A 16,454-nucleotide genomic window follows, 5' to 3' on the forward strand; every position below is an offset into this window, starting at 1 on the left:
GCTGGCATGATCTCGCATCCAAATGCTATCCAAAATACAAGCCAGATCTACTGTAATACTGAATGTCTCACAGTGCATGCAAATGATCATTATTGTTTTCCCGGTATGCATGCTCTCACTATTGTGAAGCTCAAAACCTACCGGCTGATCGGTTTACATTTCCCTTCGATCTTTTTTTATATATACTCATTAAGTTGCCACATCACTCATTTGCTGAGAAGACATGAGACTTGAAAGGTGATGAGATGCATGGTCAGATGAAACCACGTTGACAGAAACCAAAAGAACATTTCGTTTTGTTTTGAAACCAGCAGCAAGGGGCCAACAGAGAAGAATGTTGCAACAAAAGACGTTTCTGATAAATAACTGTCATTTGAAACAACATTAAGATCCAATCTTTGAAGCCATTTCAAGGCGATAATTAAGAGACTGCACTCTCCAGAGCTTTTAGTTGTGGCCCTAATGACCAAGCTGGTCCTAGGTAGGTACTTGATAGAAGAGTAGGGGAGTGAGCGTGTGTGTGTGTGTGTGTGTGTGTGTGTGTGTGTGTGTGTGTGTGTGTGTGTGTGTGTGTGTGTGTGTGTGTGTGTGTGTGTGTGTGTGTGTGTGTGTGTGCGTGCGTGCGTGCGTGCGTGCGTGCGTGCGTGCGTGCGTGCGTGCGTGCGTGCGTGCGTGTGTGTGTTGCACTCTGTGTTCCACTGCGTGGGTGTTCAGGATCAGAAATACACTGAAATCAGACAACTGAAATGTGGGCCGAGGAGATAGATTCAGGTTGAAAGGCAAAACGACAATAAATTCAGTGGCAAAGAATTAAATCAGCACTGTAAATATTCAGAATGTCAACATGGGTGTTTTACTTTTTGACAGGCTGTGATAAAAGTGGCTTAAGATGTGAAAACTGTAGACGTTAGCAGAAAATAGGGGGAAAACAGAGGGTTGGAAAGGAGGGAGGGAGGGAGAGAGAGAGAGAGCAACAAAAATATATATATATATTGTCACGTTCCTGACCTGTTTTCTGTTGTGTTGTATGTGTGTGATGGTCAGGGCGTGAGTTTTGGGTGGGCAGTCTATGTTTTCCGTTTCTATGTTGGTTTTGGGTTGCCTGGTATGGCTCTTAATTAGAGGCAGGTGTTTTGCGTTTTCCTCTAATTGAGAGTCATATTAAGGTAGGTTGTTCTCACTGTTTATTTGTGGGTGATTGTCGCTGTGTCTGTGTTTATTGCACCACACGGTACTGTCTCGTCTCGTTCGTTCCTGTTCATGTGTTCTTCGTTTCATGTAAGTTCGTAGTTTAGGTCTGTCTAGTTCGTTTTTGTTATTTTGTAAATTAGTCAAGTGTATTTCGTGTCTGTTCTTCGTCTTGAAATAAAGTCATTATGTATTCACAACCCGCTGCGCCTTGGTCTACTAACTCACCGAAAGACAGCCGTTACAGATATACTGTATATATATTTATATATACATATAGAGAGAGAGGTGTACTCTTTTTTCAATACGGAAATAGGCAGACAGAGAGACAGTGGTAGGGCAAGTTAAAGATGAAGAAATAGAGAGTGACAGAGAGACAGAGAGTGCGATGCAGGAGATAGAAGGACTGAAAGACAGAGTGACAAAGTGATAGAAATAGACAGAAAGGAAGTGTTGGAGTGGTAGAAAGAAAAGAGAGCGAGTGGCAGAGGCAAAGAGAAAAGGGTATTAGCGTCTGACTTTGAACTCCCTGTCGTTCTCTCCGCCCTGGATGTGCTTCATCATATAGGCAGACTCCCTGTCTCCATTGGCATCCATGGTAACGTCACCCTGGATACCTAACGGATAGAGTCCAGAAAACAAACATATGGGCTATCCACACCTCATGTGTCATTATGTTGTAAACACAGTCATATACAGGTAACTGCCAAAATAAAGGAAACACCAACATAGTGTCTTAATAAGGCATTGGGCCAAATTAATGGGCTACTGGTTATTTTTTATGCAAGACCCGAAGCACGATCGGATGTAAATTGCTTAATTAACTCCTGTGTTGAAGCACCTGCGTTCAATATACTTTGTATTCCTCATTTACTCTTTGTTTTTGCAGTTACCTGTACATCTCTCTGTGAGGCAATGAAGCTGCCTTCTTGGCCAGGTCTCCCTTGAAAAATAGGTATTTTGACCTCAATGGGTCTGCTGTGCAAAACATTAAAAATAAAAATGAAATAATTGTATGATATAAATGAAATATAATTACTCTTGTAAATAACTGTAAGTAATATCTGTAAATAATATCAATGACCTTTAACTGTAACCCTTTAAAGATTAAAGTTATAAACACCTACCTGATAACATGCAGGTGAAATGAATAGTACAAAAGGGCTGACCTGTGATGGTTCGGTTCCACATCTTGCGGGTTATGGTGAAGCCGTCGTATGGGTCCCCGCGTTCCGCCAGGGTTTCATTCAGAGCCTGAGCATACAGCCATACAGAGTCATGGGCTATGGCTGCCAGCACCGACACCTGCCATTGGACAAACAGTCAGAAATAGAGAGTTACATATACTGTATATACACTCTTAGAAAAAAGGGTTCCAAAAGGATTCTTCGGCTGTCCCAATAGGAGAAACCCATTTTGGTTCCAGGTAGAAACCTTTTAGGTTCCAGGTAGAACGCTCTGTAGAAAAGGTTCTACATGGAACCCAAAAGAATTCTGGAACCAAAAAAGGTTATTCAAAGGGAAAGGTTCTAGGTTATTCAAACTCTTTGAAGTTCTAGATTGCACCTTTTTTTCTAAGAGTGTACAGTATATATACAGTTATACATAGGGTGTTATACATACAGTTATGCAATGGAACCACTGAAATAGTCCCAAAAGAACAAATCCCACCCCATCTGACACTCCAGACAGGGTCAAGCGACAGGTGTATGTGTGTGTGTGTGTGTGTGTTTCATAGCACACCTTTTCGTTGGGTGCGTAGACATAGCCAAAGTCCTCTCTGGATCTGCGGATGACGTCATTGGAGAAGTTCCAGTACCTCTGGTCGTTGGGTTTGTACAGGGAGAGTAGAAACAGAGCCTGGTAGGCCTGCTTAGCCACGGAGTCATAAACATCTCCTGCAGCACATCAACACAATTCATTGATTCGTCCTGAGGTTATAAAATTCCAGTGGCATTGTATTGTATCGTAGGGTGCCAATTGGGACACACCCTACCTCTTTTCCAGTCAAAGTTGCCAAACATCTCCTCCAGCCTGTAGGGCTCGAAGCAGAAGAAGACGTAGTCCCCTGTGGTGAGGCCTCTCCTGTGGGCCTCGACCAGGAAGTCCCTGACCACCTCCCCATGCGCTGAGATCACTATGACTACAGGGCAAGACACAAACACCAAACATAGGCTACGTTAGAATAACCCTATTAGCATACAAGTTAGCACGCATGGCCAATTACTTCCAATGTAAATAGTATGCTGGTGTGAACATTGGAACACAGAAAACTTACTGCGAGACACCTCGGCAACCTCCTGTAGCATACGCGCTTGTGTGAGGGCTGTGTGAGTGCTGTCTTGCCCGAGAGGTGTTTGATATGCCAGGTATTTAGCCACAGTGATGTTATTGACTTCAGCTTGGTACCTTAGAGAAATATAAATGGTCGGTCATTTCATCAGGTTCCTCCCTATGTAGAAGTACATCACATTCCCGTGTCTATTTGAAGTGTATCTATTGTATTGTACCCTAATGTGTTGTATCGTGCTGCGTCGTACCGTACCTGATTCCCTCAGCAGGGATGATCCAGGCAGGTGTGTGGTCGTAGATAATGCTTACACGTCTCCAGCCAAACTTCTCACAGATCTTCACAAAGAACGAGCCCATCTTGGTGAAGGGGCCAAACACTCTGGTAAGAGTGGGGTAAGCCTGTCACCGCCACGGAACATAGCATGTGACAATGTTGCAACGGTGCACTCCAGATTCTGAGGGACGTTAATTTAGCTACAGATAGTTATTGGCATTTGAGTTATATTAAAGTGATATTGGACCTTTTTGATGAGAAATTGCTGATCTGCGCAGGTGGGACTGACCACGGGAATGTTCCAGAAAGCTGCCAGCTTGGCAGTGATCGCACATACCTAAAGAGGGCGTTCTATCATCATTGGATTGTGACGCAGGTAATGTGGTCAGTGCAATATGAGGTGCGATTTGTTTATTCGCGCAGGTGAAGGCGGGGGCCTTACCTCGGAGCAGGCGGGGCCGATGAAAGCGCTGTAGTTCCGTCTGTGTAGTAGCTCCACTATCTTCCCCGGGCCGTTCACATCGCTACACTCATCATCCACGTATTCATGCTGCAGCCAGTGACCTGAGGACACACGGCACAGTAGCTTACAGTGGCTATCGAATGAGTACGACTTCGGATGTCCTCGCGGCCAGTGTTTCTCAGTGTGCTTCAGGGACTCACAGCAGTTGCATGCAATACGATACATTGCAATAACACAATACAACTTCCTTGTATCCGTCCAGTTGTTATAGCAAACAGCGGATCTGTGTTATAAATATGATATATCACATATATACGACACAATGTCTCTGTGTACTGACCTGCCAACAGATCGGGACTCCGGTTCACGGCGTCGATGGCGATGAGGGCGCCCGCCCCGATCCTGCCAACACTGAAGGGCTTGGAGGTGTTGGGCAAGGACAGCAGCAGGGTGAACGTTGACCCTGCCACCCAGGGCACCGAGGACAGGAAGACAGGTAGCACTAGAGCCCTAAGCAGGAACGCCATCACTTTGGGAGATAAAGGAAGGGAAGAATGGACCCTGGTTAATAACTCACTGTGGAGGAGGCTGCGTAACAGGACAAAGCCTTCAGTGAAGCCTGTATGGTTTGTGTCTGGATGTGCTCTGAATATGCATTAGCTAAGGCATATGATAGGCTCATGATACAGTAATATGTTTCCAAAACTCACTTTGTTTTACGCAGAATCCAAAATGTGTAAGATTTGGAAAACCACTCAAAGAAATGCTGTTGAATGTAGACTGTTTGAGTGTAGCGATGTAAATGGCCCGGGGTTGAATGTGCAGCATTCAACCACGTTGTTTAGAAGAATCTCGATGACACCTTACACAAAATAAAGTAATATAGGCCTATTCACACAATAAAATGCAGACATAGACAGTACAAACATGGTTTGTAACAGTTCAATATGCATTTCAATATGAAATTCACTTACCAGTCATTCAGTTAAATATTATAAAAACGTGGCATATTTCGAAATGATGTTCTCCGAGGCCCCACTACAGTAAATTACAATTTAGCACCACCTGTTGTCCATCAGTTAGCCTGGTTAGTATATCAAAGCCTCCGTTGTGATGAGCATGCATCCGTGAAACGTATTCAAATACATATCCCTCGCAAGTGCATCAACTACTGGCCAGAGAATACAAGCATGCTCCCTAATTGCCTATGATACATCTTGTGGCTCTCAAATTAATCTTACAACATGTTCGCTAAACCCTGGGAAGATACAACCCACCACGAATTTGTTTAACTTAACGACTGCACAAGTAAACAGTTGACGTGGACAATTATGGAAGCACTTGAGTGCTGGATTGTTTATATTGGTAGTAATACTTCCTGTTGTCATGGAATAAATACATGGGAATTTAGTAGATATCAATTGTCAATGATAATTAGGATTGGGAAGTAATTAGTTACATGTAATCTGATTACAAAAAAAATGTCATCAGTTAAAATATTGTAATCAGATTACAGATACTTTGAAAAACTACATGATTATTGGTTTGGGAAAAAAATACATTGACACTTTTCTGTTTCATCAATGACATTCAATTCAGAATTGAAAAAAAGGTGCAAGTTGAAGTTTGTTCCACCTGAGTGAGTCTGACTATAAATCAGAGACCACTATGATGACACACCAAATGTGTTTAATAGATCATTTTTGTTTTCTTCTAATGCCTTTTAAGTGGAAAGCAATCCAAAAGTAACAGAATGTAATCGAATTATGTTACAGAGTTTCGGGTAATCCAAAAGTTACGTAATTGATTACATTTTTGGCCAGGTAACTAGTAACTGTAATGGATTACATTTAGAAAGTAACCTACCCAACCCTGAGATTGTTAAGTGTTTAATAAATTAAGTTGTTCAGGTTCACTTCCTACTTGGGGCTACAGTGTAGCAGTCCCAACTGGGATTTTAAATTGAATTTAATAGATTTCTCCAAGTGTAGTTCAAAACAATTCCCTTTTTAGGAATGGTTGTTTTCATTTGTCTTATTTTACAGGGGATTGGGGAAGTAAAATAGCCAAAAGGTTGATATAAAACAACAACGTCATTTTTAAATTGGATTAAAATTGACAAAAGTCCCCGTATCTATGAACTGTGAGAAAACAGGATCGTGGGAAATGGCTTGAAGCTCCAACCAGGCTGAGAGCCAAAGGAGGCCAATCACTACTGCAAATAGACTCAACACCACCAGTCCGTATGACAAATAAAGACAAACGATATCTGCTCAGCCGGAAGATGGATGGTTTAAGAAAAGAGTAGCCTCCTCTTCGAAAAACAGTTATGTTTATATTGAGGACTGGGCCCAAGTCAGTGTCGTAGCAATTATTCAGAAGTCAATGTTAAAACACAGGATAGCAATTTCTGACTTTGTGCACGTAATTCATGGTGCCGAAATTCCAGTGAGAAACGGTGGATTAATCAACGTCAAAATATTGAATTGTCACATTGAGTAGATAAGATTAAAGTATAAGAGTCAGAGTCCCTGACCCGGATTAAACCTAGTCCTGGACCAAAAAGCACCGAGCACACAATCTGGGTCAGTTAAACCCAGATTGGGTTTAAAGTGGGGTTATACTTAAAGTTGGGTTATACTTTAATCTTATCCATAAAAATAATGATCACACAATAAGGCCCTGTGGGAAGTTTCCCCTTCTATCCCACATACACACACTTGAGTTTTCTCCCATCCAAAATGTTCCATCTGTCACCACAGTAGGTTTGGTTAGACTCCAACCTTCCATCCCCTTTCAGTCTCACCTTTGACCTCTGACTCATTAATGACCATCTCACCCCCTGACCCCTGGCACTAGTTGGTCATTAGTCAGATGTCGGTCAGCCATTTACTCTCCGTTCCTGTTGATGTTGCATTTGTGCCTGCGACTGCAGTGAGTGAGGGCGAAAGCGAGAGAGAAAGCGTGAGAGAGAGTCATGTGTCAGCAGGCCTGCCATAGAGAGGTGTTGATGCGGTTCTCGGCGACCTTCCATTACTATCAGGTCATGGACTGTTGCTTTGCGGCAGTGATTTATTGTCAACAAGATGATGACACGCATTAGTGCCGGTTGCTGCTGAGCTAAATGGTGGAGATGGATTGATTTTTTTTTTTACCAATGTCATAGCATAGCATGACATAACATGTCCTGACTTGTTAGGTTCATATTCGGCATTCCAGGGGGAACCTGGTTCCTGGATTGTAATCGTTTTGACATGGAAAATGTGCATTTTTACATTGAATTCAAGGATTTTACATTCGGGGGTTCCCTTTCCCATTTCTACCACTGGTCATAGTCTACGCTGGTGATTAACTGTTACATGGAGTATATCAAGTAACTAGAGACAACAGATGGAAAAACTGCTGGGACCACCATACACTAGAGTCCCATATACAGTACATCATATTATCCTGTAGATGGCAGTCATATCCTTTGTAAACTCTAAAGACAAATACAATCAAACACTGGGCCTGTATTCATAAAGTGTCTCATAGTAGGAGTGCTGATCTAGGATCATCAGGTCGCTCTGTTCGTGTAATATTGTTTGTGATCTTAAAGGCAAAACTGATCCTAAATCAGCAGCCCTATCCTCGTCACAAAGCTTAGGACTCTGGGTCTGAAAATCTCCCTATGCAACTGGAACCTGGACTTCCTGACAGGCCGACCCCAGGTGGTGAGGGTAGGCAACATCCCCTCCAACACACTGACCCTTAACACAGGGGCACCACAAAGGTGTGTGCTTAGTCCCCTCATGTATTCCCTGTTCACCCCACGACTGTGTGGCCACGCACGGCTCCAACACCATTACCAAGTTTGCTGACGACATAACGGTGGTAGGCCTGATCACCGGCGACGATGAGTCAGCCTACAGGGAGGAGGTCAGTGACCTGGTAGTGTGGTGCTGGAGCAACAACCTCTCCCTCAACGTCAGCAAGGCCAAGGGGCTGATCGTGCACTACAGGAAACAGGGACGCGAGCACCCTCCCATCCACATCGACGGGGCAGCAGTGAAGCAGGTAGCCAGCTTCAAGTCCAAATCACTTAAAGAATTAATATTGTCCAAACACACACGCACAGTCGTGAAGGCGTGACAGTGCCTCTTCCCCCTCAGGAGGTTGAAAATATGTGTCATGGGCCCTCAAATCCTGAGAAGGTCCTACAGCTGTACCAGTGAGAGCATATTGACTGGCTGCATCACTGCTTGGTATGGCAACAGCACCGCCCTCGATCACATGGCGTTACAGAGGGTGGTGCGGACAGCCTAGTACATCACTGGGGCCGAGCTGCCTGCCATCCAGGACCTCTATATCAGGCGGTGTGAAAAGAAGGCCCAGAAAATCGTCAAAGACCACAACCACCCAAGCCATAGACTATTTTCTCTTTTGCCGCATGGCAAGAGGTACCGGTGCATTAAGTCTAACACCAACAGGCTCTTGAACAGCTTCTATCCCCAAACAATACGACTGATAAATAGCTAACAAAATAGCTACACAGACCTTTTATTTCAGTATTTTCACTGTCTCTATGCACACTCACAGGGCCCTACACACTCACCCCAACACACACAAACACTCACTCCATCATTTGCTCACTCACACATAATATGCACATACATTTATACTGACTCTACACACCCACTCACATGTAAGCTGCTGCTACTCTGGTTTATCTAATATCCTGTTGCCTTACATATATACCTCCATCACTCCAGTATCCCTGCACATGTAAATATGCTATTGGAACTGACGCAGTTTTGTTGCATTGCATCCCTCAGATCTAGTGCTGCTAACTGAGCCAATATTTCTTTGCAACGGTAAATACCTGATGTAGCCCGCACAACAACACGTCGCTTCATTTTGCACACAAGGAAAGAACAAACACACATAATAACACATCTGAGAGGTGTGAAGACTTGACTGAGGCTCCACTGCCATCTGCTACCTTGGCACAGTTACACAGTGTGCTTCAGTGTCTTCGTCTATGATTGGTCGAGTTAAGGAACACAGTGTCAGCGTCTGCCAATGTCTGTCCTCGACTGGAACCGTCTGGGACACATTCAAATGGTATTACAATTAAAACATGACTTTCTCACATTAATATACAAGTTTATTCATTCTTGCCATCATTTTTTGTTTGTTTTCAATAACATGACATTAAATAAAGAAGGCACTTACAAAAAAAAAAAAAGTTAAATTATAGACGTGTTATTATATAAACATTAACTTATCCATATTTTATTTTTTTAAACAACAGATTGATGAACAAGAGATGACGGCACCCTTTGCAGCCTTTTTACAGTACATCTCATATAAGTGGTCAAATCTACCACGCTCTCCCTCTATATATATCTACAATACAGTAAAAACTGTATTCATCATTATCATCATTATAATTGTTAATGCCCCTACTATGCTTTTACATGCATGACTTAATCTAAAAAACTTTAAATATAGAAAGCATAAAACACAAGTTGTTTATTTTTTGTCACTAGTCAGTGGTTCATTAGTCAGTTTTACATGTTAGGCTTTGTGGTTTCTTTGTGCAAGTCCTGGTACAGCTCTGTAAGACGAGTGGCCTCTCTCTGTCCCGACAGCAATGCACCATGGGTAGTGGAATAGTATTTCCGGTGGGTGGCTTCCCCGGCGAATAACACCTGTAGAGGCTGAGAGGGTAAAGAGGAGAGGAGGGGAAGGGCGAGGAGAGAGGTTGGAAAAAGGAGAGGATAAAAGAGACATACAGAAGAATACAATAGAGAAGGAGATCGGTGGATAGGGGAGAGGGCAGAGATAGAGAAGAGGGGCGAGAGAAAAAAAGACAAGACCTTAACAAACCAGTGAATGTCGGCATGACCCAACATGTGTTATGCAAACTCTATTACTGCCTCCGAGCCATGGGGCTGCATCCCAAATGGCCCCCTATACTCTACATGGCGCTCTAGTCAAAGGAAGTGCACTATGGTCCCTGGGCAAAAGTAGTGCACTATATAGGGAATAGTGAGCCATTTAGATGCAGCCATGGGGAGCTATTTTAGGCTCTGTCTATATGTAAGAAGGCTGCTTGTGACGATCTGTCACACTTTTGACGAGAGGGGGATTTCTCGAAGGTCACACTGCTCCTTTAGCAGTCTTTAAGTGGCCACACACACACACAGTAGACACGCACACGCACACATATAGACAGAACCACACACACACACTAAGATAAGGACGCATGCGTCAGGTGCTGGCCAAGACCCAAGAATCATAATCGATCCAACACTGTGACTGTCACATCCCTTACTGCCTTATTAGGTGGCATAGTGATGACAGGCACATTGACAACATGCTACTAGTTCTTCTTGTGGCTGGAAACAAGCATCACGCCTACAGAGACCATTGAAAGTAAATACATTCTCATTACGCTGTCATTAACATACTATACCACAAACACCACTTAGTCATTGGGGAAGGCTTTTCACGGCCCAGCTGATACACTACATCCAGTCTGGGTTGAAATACATGCATATTTAAGTACGTGTTATTTAAATACTTATTTTCTGTTGGAGTGTTTTCAAATAATGTGGCCAATTTTTTAAGTATTTGCAAATAACTTCCTATAAATATACACAACTATTTTTCAAATAGCCCTAGGACCAAACAGGCCTGGGTTAAAATGCATGTGTCACGACTTCCGCCGAAGTCGGCTCCTCTCCTTGTTCGGGCGGCATTCGGCGGTCGACGTCACCGGCTTTCTAGCCATCATTTTTAATTTATCCATTTGTTTTGTCTTGTTCCCTGCACACCTGGTTTTCATTCCCCAATCACACTACATGTATTTAGTCCTCTATCACCCTCATGTCCTTGTGTGTGATTGTTTCGTGTTACGTGTCATTTCTAGTGTGCGTTTATTCCGTGTTGTATATTCACGCGGTATGTTTATTTGTTTGTACTTTATTTTTGTGACTGTTTGTGCGTTTTTGCACTTTGGCATATTGGATGGAGGTTTCGATGCAGTGGCGTCCGTCTGTTGGTTTCTCCTGCCTAAATAAAGTGTGCGCCTGTTCACAACTCTCTACTCTCCTGCACCTGACTCCGCTCCCAGTACGCACGCCATTGACCGCATGGAGTATTTAAATATTTGTATACTTAAAGAGTATTATCAAATACAAGCCAATACTTCCCAAGTGTATTTTCAAATGCATTCCAATATTCAACTACTTGCATTTCGAAAGAAAAAATGTCAAAATACTTACTTTGACATTTCTTTCAAAGTAATTGAAATACCCTAAATAGTATTTGAACCCAAGACTGCATCCATATGCAGTTCTTACCGGTGCCTTGGTGCTCTTGGTGTAAGGCAGGGGCATGGCTAGCTTCTCCACGTCACCCCCACTGGAGCCCACCCGGGTGAAGGAGTAGGAGCCCCGGATGTAAGGGTTACTGCCCCACGACGAGCGCAGGATCCGCCTCGGCTTAGGAATGTTGGGGTTTCCTGAACGAGGGAGAGAAGGAGGAAGAGGGAGGACCAGTGAGGTGGATGGTGATGACGGTCAGTCCAATATAAACCCTTTGGATGGACACTGAAACATCAACACACACCAGCACACTCTCTCTCATACACACAGACACGCGTGCGCAAATACACACACACAACTCTTCCGCAGGTGGAAATAAGCCATTGAAAGTTTCCTAAGGTAATGGCGATGCATGGTGAGTGATCCTCTACCCATCTCCCAAAAGTGATCCTCCAACACATCCAATCCAATCTTCTGTATCGGTTCTAATCAGCTAAGGTCCCTCTTAGAGGCCATACACACTCTAGTCCTTCTGTAATGAATCTGCTTCGTAGGGGATTAAATCGAAGTGACCTACATCAGGGGAGTGTGTCAGTGTGCGGGTTAATGAGTTTCCGTGAGGGGGTACTCCCTATCGAAGTAAACAATGTGAGGGCAGGCAGCGAGTATTGCTCAGAGCGGAAGACAGGGTTTATTGTGTCCGTTGGCTTGGCTGTATAGGGAGGAGTACCTAGTGAGGTGTGCGTGTGTGTGTGTCCAGGAAAGCCTATGATGTCATCATTAAGTGATGGCAACCCGGGTCGGTGACATATGCTAAGCTTAGACTTGACTCTCCTATGATCTGTTTGTCAGCTAACTGGCTTGACCAGAGGATAACTTGGTCCTTGAAGGAGGACAACAGTCACTTACTGTCAGCCACAATACTGACCTTTGTTCACCCATGAGACGGGATGCATCCCAAATGGCAACCTATTCCCTATATAGTGCACTACTTTTGAACAAGGCCCATAGGACTCTGATCCAAATAAAAGTGTACTCTGTAGGGACTAGGGTGCCATTTGGGACGCAGCCATAGATGAGTTAGCTGACAGCGTCACGAAAGCAATGTGCATGCTTTAATTGGAGCTGTTGTGATTCTAGATGGCAACAATGACAAGAAACTCCCATGTGGGGAAATAGAAAGTGGCTAATTTCAGCTAGTTTTATCTTGTTCTTGATACCTTGTCTTGTTTTGAGACTGATTACATGTCAACGCTAATGTGGCTCAAATTCGCTTGCTGGCTAACCAGCCACTGTAACAATGTATTTAAGAGACAACAAGTGCTCATTGTGAAAATGTATTTATGTTTTCAATAAACATTGGAGACAAAATATAGACGACATGTTGTCAACATTCAAAGCCAACCCTGTCCGTTTTGCTCCATAGTTGCACACGCGTCGGTTTTGCTGCTAAACAACCAACCCGTCTATAGCGTGATGGTGACCCTGTCAAAAGTCTTTCATGTTCATTCCACACACACCTTTATCTAAACCAGGACAGCGTTCTTATATCCCTTAAAAACTGTTATGGCTAGCGGAACCCCTCGACAACATCCGGTGAAATGGCAGAGCTCCAAATTCAAATTAAATTACTATAAATATGAAACTTTCATGAAATCACACATGCAATACACCAAATTCCACACACACCTTTATCTAAACCAGGACAGCGTTCTTATATCTCTTAACCTATTTTCTCTGTCAATATGAAAAAGACTGAAGCTATACAGAGCCACAAGGCTAATCTCGATTAGAGGTCGACCGATTAAATCGGAATGGCCGATTAACAAGTTTCCATAACAAATCGGTAATCGGCATTTTTCGACACCGATCATGGCCGATTACATTGCACTCCACGAGGAGACTGCGTGGCAGGCTGACCACCTGTTATGCGAGTGCAGCAAGGAGCCAAGGTAAGTTGCTAGCTAGCATTAAACGTATCTTATAAAAAACAATCAATCTTAACATAATCACTAGTTAACTACACATGGTTGATAATATTACTAGTTTATCTAGCTTGTCCTGCGTTGCATATGATTGATGCGGTGCCTGTTAATTTATCATTGAATCATAGGCTACTTCGTCAAACGGGTGATTTAACAAGAGCATTCGCGAAAAAAGCACTGTCTATGCACCAATGTGTACCGAAACAAAAACATCAACGCCTTTAAACTCAATACACAGAAGTATATATTTTTAAACCTGCATATTTAGTTAAAAGAAATTCATGTTAGCAGGCAATATTAAACTAGGGAAATTGTGTAGAGTCAGGGTATATGCCTGGCTTGTTGCGAACTAATTTGCCAGAATTTTACGTAATTATGACATAACATTGAAGGTTGTGAAATGTAACAGGAATATTTAGACTTATGGATGCCACCCGTTAGATAAAATACGGAACGGTTCCGTATTTCACTGAAAGAATAAATATTTTATTTTTGAAATGATAGTTTCCGAATTTGACCATATTAATGACCTAAGGCTCATATTTCTGTGTGTTATTATGTTATAATTAAGTCTATGATTTGATATTTGATAGAGCAGTTTGACTGAGCGGTGGTAGGCACCAGCAGGCTCGTAAGCATTCATTCAAACAGCACTTTAGTGCGTTTGCCAGCAGCTCTACGCAATGCTTCAAGCATTGCGCTGTTTATGACTTCAAGCCTATCAACTCCCGAGATTAGGCTGGTGTAACCGATGTGAAATGGCTAGCTAGTTAGCGGGGTACGCGCTAATAACGTTTCAAACGTCACTCGCTCTGAGACTTGGAGTAGTTGTTCCCCTTGCTCTGCTTTTGTGGAGCGATGGGTAACGATGCTTCGAGGGCCAAGGTAGGGGAGAGGAGAGGGACGGAAGCTATACTGTTACACTGGCAATACTAAAGTGCCTATAAGAACATCCAATAGTCAAAGGTATATGAAATACAAATTGTGTAGAGACATATAGTCCTATAAATCCTATATTAACTACAACCTAAAACATCTTACCTTGGAATATTGAAGACTCGTGTTAAAAGGAACCACCAGCTTTCATATGTTCTCATGTTCTGAGCAATGAACTTAAACGTTAGCTTTTGTACATGGCACATATTGCACTTTTACTCTCTTCTCCAACACTTTGTTTTTGCCTTATTTAAACCAAATTGAACATGTTTCATTATTTATTTGAGGCTAAATTGATTTGATTGATGTATTATATTAAGTTAAAATAAAAGTGTTCATTCAGTATTGTTGTAATTGTCATTATTACAAATAAATGAATAAATAAAATTTATAAAAAATATATTTATTTATTCATTTATTTTTTATATATATTTTTTTTTAAATTGGCTGATTAATCAGTATCGGCTTTTTTTGGTCCTCCAATAATCGGTATCGGCGTTGAAAACTCATAAATCGGTCGACCTCTAATCTCTATCAATAGTAATTATTTGCTTCACGGTGTAGGGCAGCCCAAAGACAACTGTGTGTGTCTTGTCTACACTATCATTTACAGTGTTTTCCAGGGAGCGGGAACCTTAATATGGCCTTAAAGTAAGAGAGCAATTTTTCCCGTCTCATGTCGAATCAAACAATTGATTTTCTGTCAGGTTCTCTCTTAAAAAAGACCCCTGAGTCTCGACCACAGTTGCAGCCATTTTCAATTTGCTGTGTTTCTTTGTCACCATTACTCTTAATAGGGGGCTGTTCATGGGTGAAAGACAACTTGATACAGTCGAGCAGCTATGGCAGTGACTCACTCATCTCTTCTGTGAGAATATTCCCTGTATGTCTGGGATGCCGACACACAGGCAACTCCTTTAACAACTTTGTGGGATCAGCATTTCTTCATCCAATCCTTACTCTACCTACTAAGAGCACAGTGACTAAAACTGACCCTGGGCCAGTTGTTATGGGATGCACATGCATTCAATACCACCACTCTGCCAGACATCTATGTGAGTCATTCAGCATCAGCCCCCCAAACCCCCTTCTGGGAAAGGCCATACACCTCAAGGCTCGGAATGATGATGTCACATGATGATGTCATTTCCTGTATCTAATGTATACCTAGAGGCCCACTAGGGCTAAATAAGTGGAATGACTCTTCAATGAGTCACCGTGACTCACTGGGAGCACAGTATTGTTGCACTCATTCAGCCCTCAAGGTTACAGTGTGCTCGTAACAGTGTGTGTGGTGTGTGTGTAAAAGTTTTCCTGCCCTATACTGATGAGTGTTACGTTCCCCAGTTTCTGTGTTGTGGTTTGTTAGGTGTGTGTTTCGGGATGGCTTCCTGAAATTCCCCCCAAGCAGCTGATTGGTCGACTCCATGGATAATTGGAGAGCTGACCCCGCCCCCTCGTCAGGACGCAGCTGTCTCCAATTACCAATGCCTTCTGAAGCTATATAAAAACCAGTGTTCTATTGTTCAGCAGAGAGATCATTGCTGAGAGAGAAGGTTGATGGCTGAGGGTCATTATGTTGGTTGTTGCGAACAGCGATGGTTATGTTCTGTGGTTGTTGCTGAGAGAGAGCTGATTTGATGTCCTGTCTTGGTTGTGGCTCAGAGACAGGTTTTGTTAAGTATTTTTGTAGCCGCTGATTTGAGGTATGTGTGTGCTAATAGAACTGTTTTTGATTCTTGAAATTGTTTAATTACATTTGGATAATTCTGTTTCATTTGTTCCCAGGGCGGGAAGGGGAAGGCACCTAGGGAGTGCTTAGGCAAGAGGCCCGCGGGCATACATATACCCGTAGTATATTCACTGTCTAGGCCCACTAGGAAAGACCCGGGCAGACCACCCCCTGTATTTTGGTTAGCGCACCAGGTGGTGCTAAGTTAGGTAAGTAGTGGGTAGGCAGGTAAGGTAGGAGAGGGGGCTTTGATATTTACCTTGGTTCCGTC

At 42.9% G+C, this 16,454-nt stretch overlaps 2 protein-coding genes across 3 annotated transcripts in view; both read right to left on the reverse strand.

Moving 5' to 3' along the window:
• si:dkey-37g12.1 (atrial natriuretic peptide receptor 1) overlaps positions 1-9,234 on the reverse strand; it is a 33,849-nt gene extending 24,615 nt beyond the window's left edge. The window contains exons 1-10 of one of the 2 annotated variants that reach the window (XM_055923820.1): positions 9,079-9,234; positions 4,558-4,746; positions 4,197-4,318; positions 4,002-4,091; positions 3,734-3,879; positions 3,467-3,597; positions 3,185-3,331; positions 2,932-3,086; positions 2,358-2,493; positions 1,708-1,805 (exon numbers count right to left, since the gene is read on the reverse strand). In XM_055923820.1, the coding sequence (XP_055779795.1) occupies positions 1,708-1,805; positions 2,358-2,493; positions 2,932-3,086; positions 3,185-3,331; positions 3,467-3,597; positions 3,734-3,879; positions 4,002-4,091; positions 4,197-4,318; positions 4,558-4,746; positions 9,079-9,142 (1,278 nt within the window). In that variant the 5' untranslated portion in view covers positions 9,143-9,234. Of the gene's footprint in view, positions 1-1,707; positions 1,806-2,357; positions 2,494-2,931; positions 3,087-3,184; positions 3,332-3,466; positions 3,598-3,733; positions 3,880-4,001; positions 4,092-4,196; positions 4,319-4,557; positions 4,747-5,191; positions 5,508-9,078 lie in introns of those variants that run through there. The other variant, XM_055923821.1, reaches the window with a different exon arrangement.
• A 107-nt stretch (positions 9,235-9,341) lies between these two features.
• The window catches only part of smox (spermine oxidase), a 29,229-nt gene continuing 22,116 nt past the window's right edge, over positions 9,342-16,454 (reverse strand). Inside the window, exons 6-7 of the mRNA XM_055923822.1 lie at positions 11,567-11,727; positions 9,342-9,919 (exon numbers count right to left, since the gene is read on the reverse strand). Of these exons, the coding sequence (XP_055779797.1) occupies positions 9,770-9,919; positions 11,567-11,727 (311 nt within the window). The 3' untranslated portion in view covers positions 9,342-9,769. The remainder of the gene's footprint in view (positions 9,920-11,566; positions 11,728-16,454) is intronic.

This window comes from Salvelinus fontinalis, chromosome 5 (genome assembly GCF_029448725.1).
Source record: "Salvelinus fontinalis isolate EN_2023a chromosome 5, ASM2944872v1, whole genome shotgun sequence".
Taxonomy (NCBI): Eukaryota; Metazoa; Chordata; class Actinopteri; order Salmoniformes; family Salmonidae; genus Salvelinus; species Salvelinus fontinalis.